Source organism: Gigantopelta aegis, chromosome 3, assembly GCF_016097555.1.
Source record: "Gigantopelta aegis isolate Gae_Host chromosome 3, Gae_host_genome, whole genome shotgun sequence".
Taxonomy (NCBI): domain Eukaryota; kingdom Metazoa; phylum Mollusca; class Gastropoda; order Neomphalida; family Peltospiridae; genus Gigantopelta; species Gigantopelta aegis.
The window spans coordinates 59,131,251-59,147,036 of NC_054701.1; the positions used below are offsets into that span (position 1 = coordinate 59,131,251).

General features: G+C 38.0%; 1 protein-coding gene across 1 annotated transcript; it reads right to left on the reverse strand.

Annotated features, from left to right (window-relative positions):
• Positions 1-2,312: 2,312 nt before the first annotated feature.
• Positions 2,313-15,542, reverse strand: LOC121368330 (complement component 1 Q subcomponent-binding protein, mitochondrial-like). The gene is made up of 6 exons (XM_041493015.1): positions 15,300-15,542; positions 14,019-14,169; positions 13,029-13,110; positions 10,686-10,815; positions 9,152-9,240; positions 2,313-3,695 (listed from the first exon to the last, which is right to left on the reverse strand). Exons 1-6 carry the CDS (start codon positions 15,514-15,516, stop codon positions 3,546-3,548), a joined length of 819 nt encoding a protein of 272 aa, XP_041348949.1. The 5' UTR covers positions 15,517-15,542; the 3' UTR covers positions 2,313-3,545.
• Positions 15,543-15,786: the final 244 nt, after the last annotated feature.

The following is a 15,786-nucleotide window of genomic DNA, read 5'->3' on the forward strand; positions in this document are numbered from 1 at the left end:
TGCAGTATGCCTCGTCGACTGAATGAATGTCGACACATCGTGGCGGGATCACCCACACTACTGATAAAAAAAACGTCTACATTTAAATTTCACTTCTGACCCCAATCGTCCTTCAAGATCTTTAGTGGTCATAAAACCTACTGTAATACTGAACTATCGGTTGTAATGTTTGCCCAATTAATTCACTATTATTATATAACCATTTCCCACAACTAATATACCATACAACTTTGGCAATTGTAAATTCTTATTAGAGTTCCCCTACATTTTTTTTAAGAGTATATATATATAAACATTGCACTCAACAAACATTTTCTTTCGTTTAAAGCTCTTCTTCCGCACGACCGCTGTTAAAACTTGGGAGGTACAGAACTTTCCAAAATGAATAATTGAGTTGCATCCGAAACGTTTGGGAATAAAGTTACACTAGGAATAAAGAGGGTTTGTTTTTTTATCCTCGGGGGGGGGGGGGGGGGGGGGGGGAATGGGATATCGGCTGTGTAAAAAGAATGTGGCACCCAGACTTTTAAAATCATTTATAGCCTTCTCAAGTCCTAATTTCTGCGACAATGATTTCTAGGAAAGGAACCAGATAACTTAGAAAAATCCTCCGTCTTTAAAATGCACATTTTGAATATGTCATGAATACAATCTTCTCACGTTATGTTTTGTGCACATTTTATACAAACATCACTCTTTAAAATTACCTATACGAGAACACATTATATGTACTAATATGGTGGCAAACCATTTTTTTTAAACCCACTGCCCACTTTCCTTTTTAATTTACTCCTTTGAATTCCATCTCATTTCTTCCTGATTTGGCAACTCCCCATCTTTCAACTTCTTTCGCTGTCCACCTCCACATCCCAGTCCTTGTCTCTCCACCCACGACAGGTGCTTGTCTCGTGTGGCTATCTGTGCCACAGACCGAAACAATTTTGGAATGCTAAACAAATCTTGCAGACCAACACCCATCTCTCCACATCTTCATAAATCAAGGCTAATATTCGTTCCTCGTATTCAGATATTAGCCTTGATTTATGAAGATGATCTCTCCATTGACACCACCTGGACGAAGAAATGACCATGCTAAATACACACATTCCCAGTTTTGTATTTGCCGTTTTGAGGGGACGAATGCCCATTGGTAACTACAGCACCAAACAATCTAAACACTGGCCTGAAAAAGGAATGTTAACAGTCAAAAGCAATTAATGTCTATAACAAAACTGGTCGACATTATGAGAAACTTGTTCCCGGCACTTGACTATTATTTTAATGGGAATGTCCCAAGTTTGCAGCAAGTCTTCTTAAATATTAAAATTACGATACATATTAAATGCATTTTCTTGTTTAGAATACCAATATCTGTTTATCCAATGTGTTTCTGGCTGTGTCATACTGTATGCAAGCAGTCATTTTTTAGTTTACTTCATAATACATGTGTATATATTTTTTTCGTACGTATAAAGTTATTGGAAGGAAACATCTGATCTGGGCTTCTAGAAACATTAGGATAGCAACAGACACCTTGTTAATATAGAGACCGATATTCCAAACAACAAAATATATTTAGTATGTAATGTTAGTCATCAAGTCTCCATGTTGTGCACCCGTTACATTGACGGTTGGGGCGTGGCGTAGCTCAGTGGTAAAGCACTCGCTTGATCATTGGGCTATTTCTCGTTCCAGTCGGTGCTAACAAAAGCTGTGCTATGTACTATCCTGTCTGTGGGATGGTGTTTATAAAAGATCCCATGCTGCTAATCGAAGTGGCAACAGCAGGTTTCCTCTCTCAATATCTGTGTGGTCCCGTAAACATGTCTGACGCCATATAACCGTAAATAAAATGTGTTGAGTGCGTCGTTAATAAAAACATTACCTTCCTTCCTTCTGTTACAATGGCAGCAAACTCAGTCTCTTTAAGATCTCCTTTATATGCAATTTTCCCCACACAGGATAGCACGTGACAACATCTGGTAGTTATAAATACGTCTGTCCAAAAGGGGACATGGATCCTATGAGTAATTGCACCTCAGCAGGGCTCAATATAGGAAGACAAATATGGCCTGCTGTTGTGCTATGTCTAAAAAATGGCCTGCTTTTCGCAGGTCGCTATTTTGTGCCCTGCTTAGATTAGGACTCTACCACTGCTACGTTCCGCTCCAGCATTATTGCTGTTTGTAGCAGTATAAAATTATGTTGATGGAACACCATGGCTGGCATGCAAGTGAACAAGATCAGCTACTACCTTCACAAAAATTAAAACAAATAAACAAAATAACAATTTAAAAAAAAAAAAATGCAAGCAACTTTAATATTTTATAACTATATCTAATACATGTATAATGAAAAACAAATACAAGTTTTGTCTGTACCACAGTATATAAATGAAGACAAAAAATGTGTTGGAGTAAGAGTAATGAAAAAAGTGGATTAAAAAGTTGGACCTTAGAATACAGGTCTGTACCAAGAAGTTTAGTAAATGAGTTTGTTATCACTTCAGTAAGTAACCTTTCATTAAAAAAGGTACATTGCGACTAATGGCCATCCTCCACTACTAATCAGGCGACAGATTCCCAATCACACCGTCGTGACCATGCATCGTGTGATGAAAAGCTGGATTCCAATTTGGAATTCCGAAATCATTTCATGTCAAAGGGCCTTACGATGACCCCAAATATTCTGTCTCCCAAGCAATGTTATCTCACATCGCATGGTTGATTCAGTTTGGGGAAATGAGTCAGTGGACGACAGCTATAAATTACTAATACTTTTTGCTAAAAAAATTCTGTTAAAAAACCTGGATATTGTAAACAAGCTCTAAATGACTTTAGACCTGTTTATAAGCCATACACAGTGATGACGTTATGCTTGGAAAATATAACAGTAGGAATGATATAACCCATTAATTAAAAAAAAGTTATTAAATTATATTTCAAAATGTATACACAAGCATCACATTACACAAACCCTATGGTTCAGGGCCCCTTTTTACGAAGCGATCCTAGCGCTAAGATCACCTTAAGTACATGGCTATATAATGCACTTAAGGTGATCTTAGCGCTAAAATCGCTTTGTAAAACAGGGCCCTGGTGTAACACTGTTGGCAAGTTAAATTTTATTTTATCACCTGTCATACTAGGCATTTTAAAAACTGAAGAAAAATGAAAATGGATGCATTTAATGTTGCATAAATCGAGATACACATGTGGAAAAAAATTCAATTTTTTTTTTTTACAAATGGTATATGAAAAGCAATGATAACTGCAATATACTTTTTCTGAATAGCAGAAATATAAAAATTCCAGTTTCTGATTCATACATCCTCACCATGGAAGCACTTGCTTCCCACCAAGATTCGTTTTACAGGTCTACTGTGATACAACATGCAAATGTAACGCGTATGGTACAGGCGCCCTAGCAACAAGCACATATACAAATTTAACACGTATGGTACAGGCAACCTAGCAACAGGCACATGTACAAGTTACACAGGTATCCACTGAAACACAAACTGTCCTGTCTACTGAGACCTCCGATCAGTCTTTCTTCACAAATGTATTGAGGTTTTTCAGAAACTCCAGGTATTTGTCATGTTCCTGTGCTGTGCTGAATTCTATCAGATCATTGATGAATTCGTCGTTGATTCCTCTCTCGTCAAGAAGATCCATCAACAGATCATACAAGTTCTACAATTAAAAAGAGAAAAACTCTATACACACTTCAACATTTTGGGTATAGAATGGCCATTTATAAAAATATTTCGATTTTTTTTGTAACTCATCCGCAGGCAGTTATGTGTCTTATCTATCAAAAACTTATCTGGCTTAGTGCTTATAAAACTTTTAGAAAGAAAGAATTTTTTTTTTTATTTAACGACGCACTCAACACATTTTATTTACGGTTATATGGCGTCAGACATATGGTTAAGGACCACACAGATTTTGAGAGGAAACCCGCTTTCGCCACTACATGGGCTACTCTTCCGATTAGCAACAAGGGATCTTTTAGTTGCGCTTCCCAGGCAGGATAGCACAAACCATGGCCTTTGTTGAACCAGTTATGGATCACTGGTCGGTGCAAGTGGTTTACACCTACCCATTGAGCCTTGCAGAGCACTCACTCAGGGTTTGGAGTCGATATCAGGATTAAAAATCCCATGCCTCGACTGGGATCCGAACCCAGTACCTACCAGCCTGTAGATCAATGGCCTACCACGACGCCACCGAGGCCGGTTTATAAAACTTTTAGAGTCTAGACTCGAGAATCTAATAGAGTTTGAGACACTAATGTCATGACAACGCCATACGAATTGTATGCATGCGATGTCATTAAACATTGAGTCTGGGACACTAATGTCATGACAACGCCATACGAACTGTATGCATGCGATGTCATTAAACATTGAGTCTGGGACACTAATGTCATGACAACGCCATACGAACTGTATGCATGCGATGTCATTAAACATTGAGTCTGGGACACTAATGTCATGACAACGCCATACGAACTGTATGCATGCGATGTCATTAAACATTGAGTCTGGGACACTAATGTCATGACAACGCCATACGAACTGTATGCATGCGATGTCATTAAACATCGAGTCTGAGACACTAATGTCATGACAACGCCATACGAACTGTATGCATGCGATGTCATTAAACATCGAGTCTGAGACACTAATGTCATGACAACGCCATACGAACTGTATGCATGCGATGTCATTAAACATCGAGTCTGAGACACTAATGTCATGACAACGCCATACGAACTGTATGCATGCGATGTCATTAAACATCGAGTCTGAGACACTAATGTCATGACAACGCCATACGAACTGTATGCATGCGATGTCATTAAACATCGAGTCTGAGACACTAATGTCATGACAACGCCATACGAACTGTATGCATGCGATGTCATTAAACATCGAGTCTGAGACACTAATGTCATGACAACGCCATACGAACTGTATGCATGCGATGTCATTAAACATCGAGTCTGAGACACTAATGTCATGACAACGCCATACGAACTGTATGCATGCGATGTCATTAAACATCGAGTCTGAGACACTAATGTCATGACAACGCCATACGAACTGTATGCATGCGATGTCATTAAACATCGAGTCTGAGACACTAACGTCATGACAACGCCATACGAACTGTATGCATGCGATGTCATTAAACATCGAGTCTGAGACACTAACGTCATGACAACGCCATACGAACTGTATGCATGCGATGTCATTAAACATCGAGTCTGAGACACTAACGTCATGACAACGCCATACGAACTGTATGCATGCGATGTCATTAAACATCGAGTCTGAGACACTAACGTCATGACAACGCCATACGAACTGTATGCATGCGATGTCAATAAACATCGAGTCTGAGACACTAACGTCATGACAACGCCATACGAACTGTATGCATGCGATGTCATTAAACATCGAGTCTGAGACACTAACGTCATGACAACGCCATACGAACTGTATGCATGCGATGTCATTAAACATCGAGTCTGAGACACTAACGTCATGACAACGCCATACGAATTGTATGCATGCGATGTCATTAAACATTGAGTGTCATTAAACATTGAGTCTGAGACACTAACGTCATGACAACGCCATACGAATTGTATGCATGCGATGTCATTAAACATCGAGTCTGAGACACTAACGTCATGATAACGCCATACGAATTGTATGCATGCGATGTCATTAAACATCGAGTCTGAGACACTAACGTCATGACAACGCCATACGAACTGTATGCATGCGATGTCATTAAACATCGAGTCTGGGACACTAATGTCATGACAACGCCATACGAACTGTATGCATGCGATGTCATTAAACATCGAGTCTGAGACACTAATGTCATGACAACGCCATACGAACTGTATGCATGCGATGTCATTAAACATCGAGTCTGAGACACTAATGTCATGACAACGCCATACGAACTGTATGCATGCGATGTCATTAAACATCGAGTCTGAGACACTAATGTCATGACAACGCCATACGAACTGTATGCATGCGATGTCATTAAACATCGAGTCTGAGACACTAATGTCATGACAACGCCATACGAACTGTATGCATGCGATGTCATTAAACATCGAGTCTGAGACACTAATGTCATGACAACGCCATACGAACTGTATGCATGCGATGTCATTAAACATCGAGTCTGAGACACTAATGTCATGACAACGCCATACGAACTGTATGCATGCGATGTCATTAAACATCGAGTCTGAGACACTAATGTCATGACAACGCCATACGAACTGTATGCATGCGATGTCATTAACATCGAGTCTGAGACACTAACGTCATGACAACGCCATACGAACTGTATGCATGCGATGTCATTAAACATCGAGTCTGAGACACTAACGTCATGACAACGCCATACGAACTGTATGCATGCGATGTCATTAAACATCGAGTCTGAGACACTAACGTCATGACAACGCCATACGAACTGTATGCATGCGATGTCAATAAACATCGAGTCTGAGACACTAACGTCATGACAACGCCATACGAACTGTATGCATGCGATGTCAATAAACATCGAGTCTGAGACACTAACGTCATGACAACGCCATACGAACTGTATGCATGCGATGTCATTAAACATCGAGTCTGAGACACTAACGTCATGACAACGCCATACGAACTGTATGCATGCGATGTCATTAAACATCGAGTCTGAGACACTAACGTCATGACAACGCCATACGAATTGTATGCATGCGATGTCATTAAACATTGAGTGTCATTAAACATTGAGTCTGAGACACTAACGTCATGACAACGCCATACGAATTGTATGCATGCGATGTCATTAAACATCGAGTCTGAGACACTAACGTCATGATAACGCCATACGAATTGTATGCATGCGATGTCAATAAACATCGAGTCTGAGACACTAACGTCATGACAACGCCATACGAATTGTATGCATGCGATGTCAATAAACATCGAGTCTGAGACACTAACGTCATGACAACGCCATACGAATTGTATGCATGCGATGTCATTAAACATCGAGTCTGAGACACTAACGTCATGACAACGCCAAACGAATTGTATGCATGCGATGTCAATAAACATCGAGTCTGAGACACTAACGTCATGACAACACCATACGAATTGTATGCATGCGATGTCATTAAACATTGAGTGTCATTAAACATTGAGTCTGAGACACTAACGTCATGACAACGCCATACGAATTGTATGCATGCGATGTCATTAAACATCGAGTCTGAGACACTAACGTCATGATAACGCCATACGAATTGTATGCATGCGGTCATTAAACATCGAGTCTGAGACACTAACGTCATGACAACACCATACGAATTGTATGCATGCGATGTCATTAAACATTGAGTGTCATTAAACATTGAGTCTGAGACACTAACGTCATGACAACGCCATACGAATTGTATGCATGCGATGTCATTAAACATCGAGTCTGAGACACTAACGTCATGATAACGCCATACGAATTGTATGCATGCGATGTCATTAAACATCGAGTCTGAGACACTAACGTCATGACAACACCATACGAATTGTATGCATGCGATGTCAATAAACATCGAGTCTGAGACACTAACGTCATGACAACACCATACGAATTGTATGCATGCGATGTCATTAAACATTGAGTGTCATTAAACATTGAGTCTGAGACACTAACGTCATGACAACGCCATACGAATTGTATGCATGCGATGTCATTAAACATTGAGTCTGAGACACTAATGTCATGATAACGCCATACGAATTGATGCATGCGATGTCATTAAACATTGAGTCTGAGACACTAATGTCATGACAACGCCATACGAATTGTATGCATGCGATGTCATTAAACATCGAGTCTGGCCTCTAAACGTTTTATAAGCATGGGCCCTGATGTTGATAAACTTCTAAAAAAATTTTATGAAACATAAAAAGAAAAAAACAATTAAATTAAAATTTTGTCTTAATTCCTTTTGGTCTACATTTCCCCACCACCCTCAGAAAAGTAATAGCTATATTTATTACCCATATCGTTAAAAATATCATGGTACATATCAAAGTGATACGTCTTCATATAACACTTCAACGTCATCAACTGGCGCACTACAACCTCATAGGAACGTCAACTAAACGATTTGAGTGATATAAATTAAGATTATGGGTAATAAATAGGATATTAAACTCGTTACCATTTCGTATCATGTTTATGTCCCTCGTGAAATAATAATAGTTTCTGGCATGAGTCCTTTTGTAGATCGTTTTTCTGACACGAGTCTCAAGAAAATCAATCTTTGGAGCGAGCTTTAGCGAGCTCCATGGATTGATTTTCTTGAGACGAGTGTCAGAAAAACCATATACAAAAGGACGAGTGCCAGAAATATTTTCTAGCACAACCTGTCTTATAAATTTTATTATTAATTTAGTCTAACTATACTGTAAGTCTCTTCATTTTATTTTTGTAACGTGACGTCACCTCTAAGCTGACACCCATGTTACATCACGAGTGTGAAAGCATACAGTGGTGTCGAGAAGACCTACTCATATTATGTGACGTCATATACAACTTTGTTTAAAAAATTACATAATCAACCGGTAGCAACTGCTGTGTACATCCTAATATTAACCAATGAAAAGGGCGGATTAGCGTCTACACACATGTGGTAGACAGTTTTTCTACCACCCCTTTCTACGATGCCACTGTGCTAGAATTTTCATTGTCACTCTCTAAAGTTTGTAACAGTTGAAAATTATTTCACTTGGGACATAAACATGATACAAATGGAAGCTTGTTTAATATCCTATAAATCTTGCCTTTTCTCTACATAAAGGCAAGACAAAAATTGGGAAATTAGGTGATTAAGATTTATTAATCCACCTAACACTACATGTATATACTGCAAGAACCTATTCAATTTCTGTAAACAAAAAAACTAAAACTCAAATATTTTAGGTGCACAAACTAATATTTTAAACTTTTGTTAAAAATCTCTGTTTACAATAACTGTACAAGATCAGAAGGATACATGAGGGATGTGGTCTAACAATCTGTGAATGACAACTGATTAAGGTATTAAAACATACTCCATCCATGGTTTCTGATGACATTGTATAGATAGATTCTTTCCATTCTCCCTTGTGAAGTGTAACATCTTGAATCTCAAACAGGTCAACTGAAATAGGAATTAATGTGTTAAATACTGGCTTTCTAACAATTATAAAATAAACATCCACCGATTTGCAACCCCTGCAATTGCCAGCGGCAATTGGCAATGCTGTGGAGATTTTCTCTTTTTTTTTTGGCCGTGGATTATATTGGATTTTATTTTTCAAGATGTATTTTTTCTTACTGTTAAAAATAAAATATATTTTGTGCATTAAAAATAGCTTATAAGTAAATATTAAAACTAACTGCACAGTTATTACAGAATCTCAGGATCATTGGGCATGGTCGAAAATACATGTAAATTACCAGCATTAAGTGAGTATCAACTGGGTCATTGAATTGTTGACTGTTTATAGCATGTGCATTGCAGGGACCACAGCTAAATACATCGTTGAACCATGGCTATGGTGCATTACGGGCGTTTTATTTTCAGTAACATGCTTAACATACACTCCTACAATTCACTTTAAGTGTTATCATCAGCCTGATGTTGAGATATTTGTAGATATACATATATATATAGAGAGATAGTTCCGATATTTTAATCAAAATTTTCCATCATTTATATTGGCAAAATATGCTACCCTTTTCTGGTGCAGAGTGACCAAATCCAAAAAAAAAAAAAAAACCCACAAAACAAACTTACCAATTTACTTGGGCCTGAAAGGCGGGCATTTGGTCTTGGTGACAGATTTTCTAACAGAAATTATGCCATTATTAAAGAAAATTAATCTAATTCTGTATCACATTAAATATATTCTGTCACTTTGATGTAATATAATTAAAATATAAAGACTGAACTGTCACGTCACTGCGGACTGACTACGCTGTATATGATAAAATTGTCATCCCCTTGCAACCCAATTAATTGTTCTTGATCGTGCACGTGTCATTTGCATGTTAACATCACTTTTAGTCAATGAATACTGCCACTGATATAAATAAATCTTACAGCATATTGGCAAACAAAAATAACAGATTTAGTAAAAATCCAGTGTTGCAACCATGTTAACGGTTAAATTGCCGTGGAAAAAGCTGTGGACACTATTTTTTCACAGCAAATAATTTGCCGTGATCATTTTCTTAATTGCAGGGGTTGTATTTGTGACTTTTCATCATGTAAAGACAGTTAACTATCTATAGTGATACACTATATATTCAACATGTTTTCAGTCGTCCTAATGTTTATAGTAGCGCAAAACATCCGATAATTTCACATACATGTATAAAAAATTTAAAGACAAATTGTTTTTAAAGTTTGAGCAAATAAACATTAGGATGACCAGAAATTCCCTGAATATACAGACACTGGTATTTTAGACAAGAAAATATACTTAATATGAAATGTGATCATTAAAACGGCAGTGTTAGTCATTAACATTTTACAATGGCAGCAAAGACGAGAACAGTCTTTTTGAAACAATCAGATTATCCCTCTGAGCAGAACGTTACCTATGGCATCTTCAGGCTGTCCTGACGTTTCTGGCTCCACTTCGTCGGTATTTGCAAACATGCACTGAAAAGCGAGAATCTCTCCTGATCCCTTGTCAATCTCCACACGAAATGGCGGCTTCGATACCATCTGAAACAGTTACATAATAAACATAGAAACTCTGTGGGCATCTGTCCGATTAAGCTGATGTTATAACACGGGCATTAGATGAAGATGAAGTGAGGCTCAAAGGCTGGATAGGTTTCCTGCTTGTAATCATTAACTGACAGTAGATATACGGACATTTGCCCCCCAGTAGAAATGTTGGCTAGGACATTTGCCCCCCAGTATAAAAATAACCCTAACCCACAACTTAAATTACTAACCCTAACCCTAACCCATGTGCTTTCTAATGTGCTTTTTCAACATGTGCTCAAAATGAAAATAAAGTTGTTCACAATATTTAGTGTTTTTGTTTCATTTTATCAATATAGTAGATATCAACTGGGGGGAAAATGTCCTAGCCAACATTTCTACTGGGAGGCAAATGTCCTAGCCAACATTTCTACTGGGGGGCAAATGTCCTAGCCATCAGTTCAACTGGGGGGCAAATGTCCACCTATTCATTTTTAGATTGGGGGGGCAAATGTCCTGGATTCTGACAGTATGCTGATATAGAAAATGTTGTATAATGGATGCATTATGATATTAGGCATTTTATTACTTAAAGTGGTTCAAAGTATCTCGGTACTTATCAGTTGTTATTACATATGATACCTATTCAATCTTACTAGACTAGTGATAAAGACATTTTCAAACTGTGTAATAAATTTATCTTGTATCACATGTGTGCAATCTAGACTGGAACTTGTAAATGGGGAATTCCCTTTTATTTGTATTGGAGTTAGCACCTTTTTATTACCGACGTTATGTCTGATTTACAAATTACGTCATATAGTATTTGAAACATTATACAAGATTGCCACAGAGTATGATTCTTAACGTTAAGCAAATACATGAAAGGTGATACGACGTAATTTTGGGAAGTGACATCATAACATGACGTACTTCCCCCGTTTTAGCTCAGATTGTGTGTGTGAAATATGACGTCATTTCAGCACTTCTTTCCAGTTATGGTTGAAACATTTTAGATGGTCCATGTTATTCATAAAAAAATTACAATAATAATTATAGATAATAAAGAAATTATTATTCTCGCATGGGAGTCATACTGATTTTATAGAACTCATGTCAGGATTCATGTATTATTCTTGCTCAGGCAATACAAGAACCCTGACACTTGTTTCATAAAATCAGTATGGCATACAAGCTCATATAATAATCTCTCTATATATAGGGTTCATACATTTTGTTGCCAACTTAATTCCATGACTTTTTAAAGGCATTTTCCATAATCTTTTAAAGAATTTTCGATGTTTGTTTTTTAATGTCATCAACATAAGATAATATTACAATGTGTTCACTGGGTGTCTAATGAAAAACTTAATAATTTAGTAGCTTGTTTAATTATAGACTAAAATTACTTAAATAATAAATTCATTGATGTGTGTCAGTAACAAAGGTCCATCTAGCACAAAATGTCATGGAAGATAACTTTGTACTAGGAAGGGGGAAAAGGTGATTGCAACGTGTATGAAATCAGACAGTGTTTAATAACAATCGAGTGTCAACAGGTTTACAACGTAAATTTTGTGACAGTTGGAAATATATTTAACAAGCACATGGGTCACAGAGGTAAAGTCAGATGACAAGATCCATTAGTCTGTAAGATGAGGAGTGCTATGTGTGGTTCATGTCTAAAAGCTGACACAGGGAATGAAGAAATGAGACGAGACTTCCAGGTGAGAGACGAAGTGTGAAATGAGACGATACTTCCAGGTGAGAGACGAAGTGTGAAATGAGACAAGACTTCCAAGTGAGAGACGAAGTGTGAAATGAGACAAAGACTTCCAGGTGAGACAAAGTGTGAAATGAGACGATACTTCCAGGTGAGAGACGAAGTGTGAAATGAGACAAAGACTTCCAGGTGAGAGACGAAGTGTGAAATGAGACGAGACTTCCAGGTGAGAGACAAAGTGTGAAATGAGACAAGACTTCCAGGTGAGAGACAAAGTGTGAAATGTGAAATGAGACAAAGACTTCCAGGTGAGAGACAAAGTGTGATACGAGATGAGACTTCCAGGTGAGAGACAAAGTGTGAAATAAGACAAAGACTTCCAGGTGAGAGACAAAGTGTGAAATGAGACGAGACTTCCAGGTGAGAGACAAAGTGTGAAATGAGACGAGACTTCCAGGTGAGAGACAAAGTGTGAAATGAGACCCAAGACAGATTCGGTACTAACGTGAACATCCTCCCCTTCCTGTGAGCCTGCCACTGGCTGGTCTGCATCGGCGGAACCGTTTATGTTGAACATCACTGAAATTCTGTAAAAAAAAAAAAAAAATCAAGATTTTTTAGTAAAAATTCAGACACTGTTTAAAATAATGTCAAATATCAAACAGATTGGGGGGGGGGGGGGGGGGGGGGGGGGGGGGGGGGGGGCGCGCGCGAAAAATACATCAATAAAATAAAAATAATAAAAATAAAAAGACTATAATTATATATGATAGCAACCAATATAAGGGACCATAACATGAATGGAAAGACACAGTAATGCAATATGTCATTTACTCAAAAGGTCCAAGCAAACATTCCACTTATCTGAACTGTCTGTCAGTACAAGGGCTACTTGTAAGTGGTAAAGTTATACCAATAATAATAGCCGTATTACACTTCTCTTTTCAGCTAAGCACTCACAGGGTCAGATCTATACCAGTCTAGGCCTAAATACTGAATGCTTTCTTTGCATGTTTAGGGTCTGAAGACTTGAAGCGTAATTTTTAGTAGTCTGAAGACTTGAAGAGTTATTTTTAGTACAGTCTGAAGACTTGAAGAGTAATTTTTAGTACAGCCTGAAGACTTGAAGCGTAATTTTTAGTACAGCCTGAAGACTTGAAGAATTATTTTTAGTACAGTTTACATTTTGGTTGCCACACAATATGTGCCCAAGACAGACTGACCAACTTGTACAAGCATATGAACCTGTTATCAGCCTTCAAAAATTTCAGATCATTTTACGACACTAATATGGTACAAAAATTTGAACAAAAATACTCAATAATGATAAAAATGCTTATATCCAATTACGGTTCAAGCACTAACTAAAAAAAAATTTGACATCTAATAGCCAATGACTAACAAATCAATGTGCTCTAGTGATGTCGTTAAACAAAACAGACTTAGTTACTACTGATCTGGGTGACTTTTCAACAGACAAACATTATACTCTTACTTTTCATTTCCCATCTTTTTCTTGAGTGTAAAGTCACACCCATCGGCGGTAACATCAAAGTCTTTGATAGAAGGCATACCAACTTTTGTCTGAGCACTTTTCTCTTCTAACTCAATTTCCTTGTCCAAAAACTTAGTTAATTCTCTGTCCACTGTAAGAAAGAAAATTATATTTACAGGTAAATATTAAGTAGAAGTCAGTGTGACCCAGCTGTTAGTAAGTTATGTGATAATGCTCAGTCGTAACCTATTGGGTGAAATCCTGCAAGACTTCATAACTTGTTGAAGTCTCTCAAAACTTATTGATTATTGGTGCCATTTCTATAAGTTTTGACCACCATAAACATAAATATATATTATTATATGTTTAGAAGTAAAGCTATTTTTTTACAGGAAATGCCAACACTTAAAAACTAAATGTGGTATCGGAAGCTGTAAATGATATGGGACCTTACCAATTGTTAATGACATTTTGAAGGCTGTATATTATATTAAATTTTACAGGATGTTACGGGTGTCACAATACCCTTGCTTGTATATCGATTCTTATTTTTACCATGTATCGGATTCCTATTTTAATTTTGTATTGATTTACAAAACCCTTTAAACCCAATTCATACTTATTGACAAGGTTGTTTCTTTCAAGGAAAAACAATGAAGTAGACAGATAAGGTTTCTGCCAGAGGGTTAAATGGGTATGACACCATACCCAAATGTGTTTGCAGATTTGTTTGGTTTAAGTTGATTTTTTGACAAATTTAACGACTCTTTATAAATATCATTACTGTATGATTTTCTCCATTCTGTTGGCATGAAGCCAAGTTTTTCATTTTATTTCAACTTATTTTCGTGCATATATCCAATTAAAGTTCAAGCACACTGTCCTGAGCACACACAGCTGTCTAGACTGTCTGTCCACGACAATGCATTAGGGCCTAGCTGTTAGTGACATAGAAGAGGGTGTAAAACTCGCTCTGGGTGAGAGTCGGCACTGGCATAGCGTGGGCGGGGTCCACCGGGGCGGTTGCCCTGGGCGCAAAATTCTGGACTGGTGGAAGTGACTCAGGGAGTGCTAACGGTCCACTGGTTAGGGGGCGTAATACTTACCTTGTCCCGGGCGCTGACAACTCACGCTACGCCACTGGGAGCCAGCGAACCCTGCTGTACCTGTCAGCCTTATGTCCAGTGGCTTAACCATGACACCACCGAGGACGATAAGCCCACTAAAAGAGGTGGAAACGCTAACGCTAAAAAGTTTAAGCTATTCACTGTACATTCTTACCTTCGGTGTGAAGTTTACAGACAGACCACGTTTGTGGCACTGCAAACGCACGTGCAGTGAGCAAACCATTAACTTGCCAGATGCTGCGAACTCCATTTGCACTGTGAAAACATTGTGTACGTGCTTTCTGTACACCTTGCTTTAATAAATGTGCACTGCCTTTGTTAAAATGTTTCAACACAGTTGACAGGACGCACTTTCGTATGATCGCTGCCATGTTTGATGCAATATCGGAAAACGTGCTTTCGGAGCAGGAGCATGCGTAACATTAACGGAAATGAGGGGTTTTGTCAAAATTCACAGTTCTGTCACGACAAGGAAGGTTACGGAAGATCGGGATATTTTACGCACTCAGCGCATTTTAATTACGGACATGTGTTTATGTAGCAATGGACTACTATACGACTTTTTTTTAATTATTGGATTGTTTAGATTGGACGTTTACGTTAGAGTAAACGCTGTTGTAGCGCACGCCTGTCTTGAGCGC

What these genes read in the sequence shown, in the direction of transcription:
- LOC121368330 (XM_041493015.1), bottom strand. Translation starts at nt 15,516, where the DNA reads ATGGCAGCGATCATACGAAAGTGCGTCCTGTCAACTGTGTTGAAACAT. An exon ending in ACAGCCTGAAGATGCCATAG is followed by an intron (nt 9,241 to 10,685) that starts GTAACGTTCTGC and finishes TTCCTATTTCAG; the next exon opens with TTGACCTGTTTGAGATTCAA. An exon ending in CATCAGAAACCATGGATGGA is followed by an intron (nt 3,696 to 9,151) that starts GTATGTTTTAAT and finishes TTTTAATTGTAG; the next exon opens with AACTTGTATGATCTGTTGAT.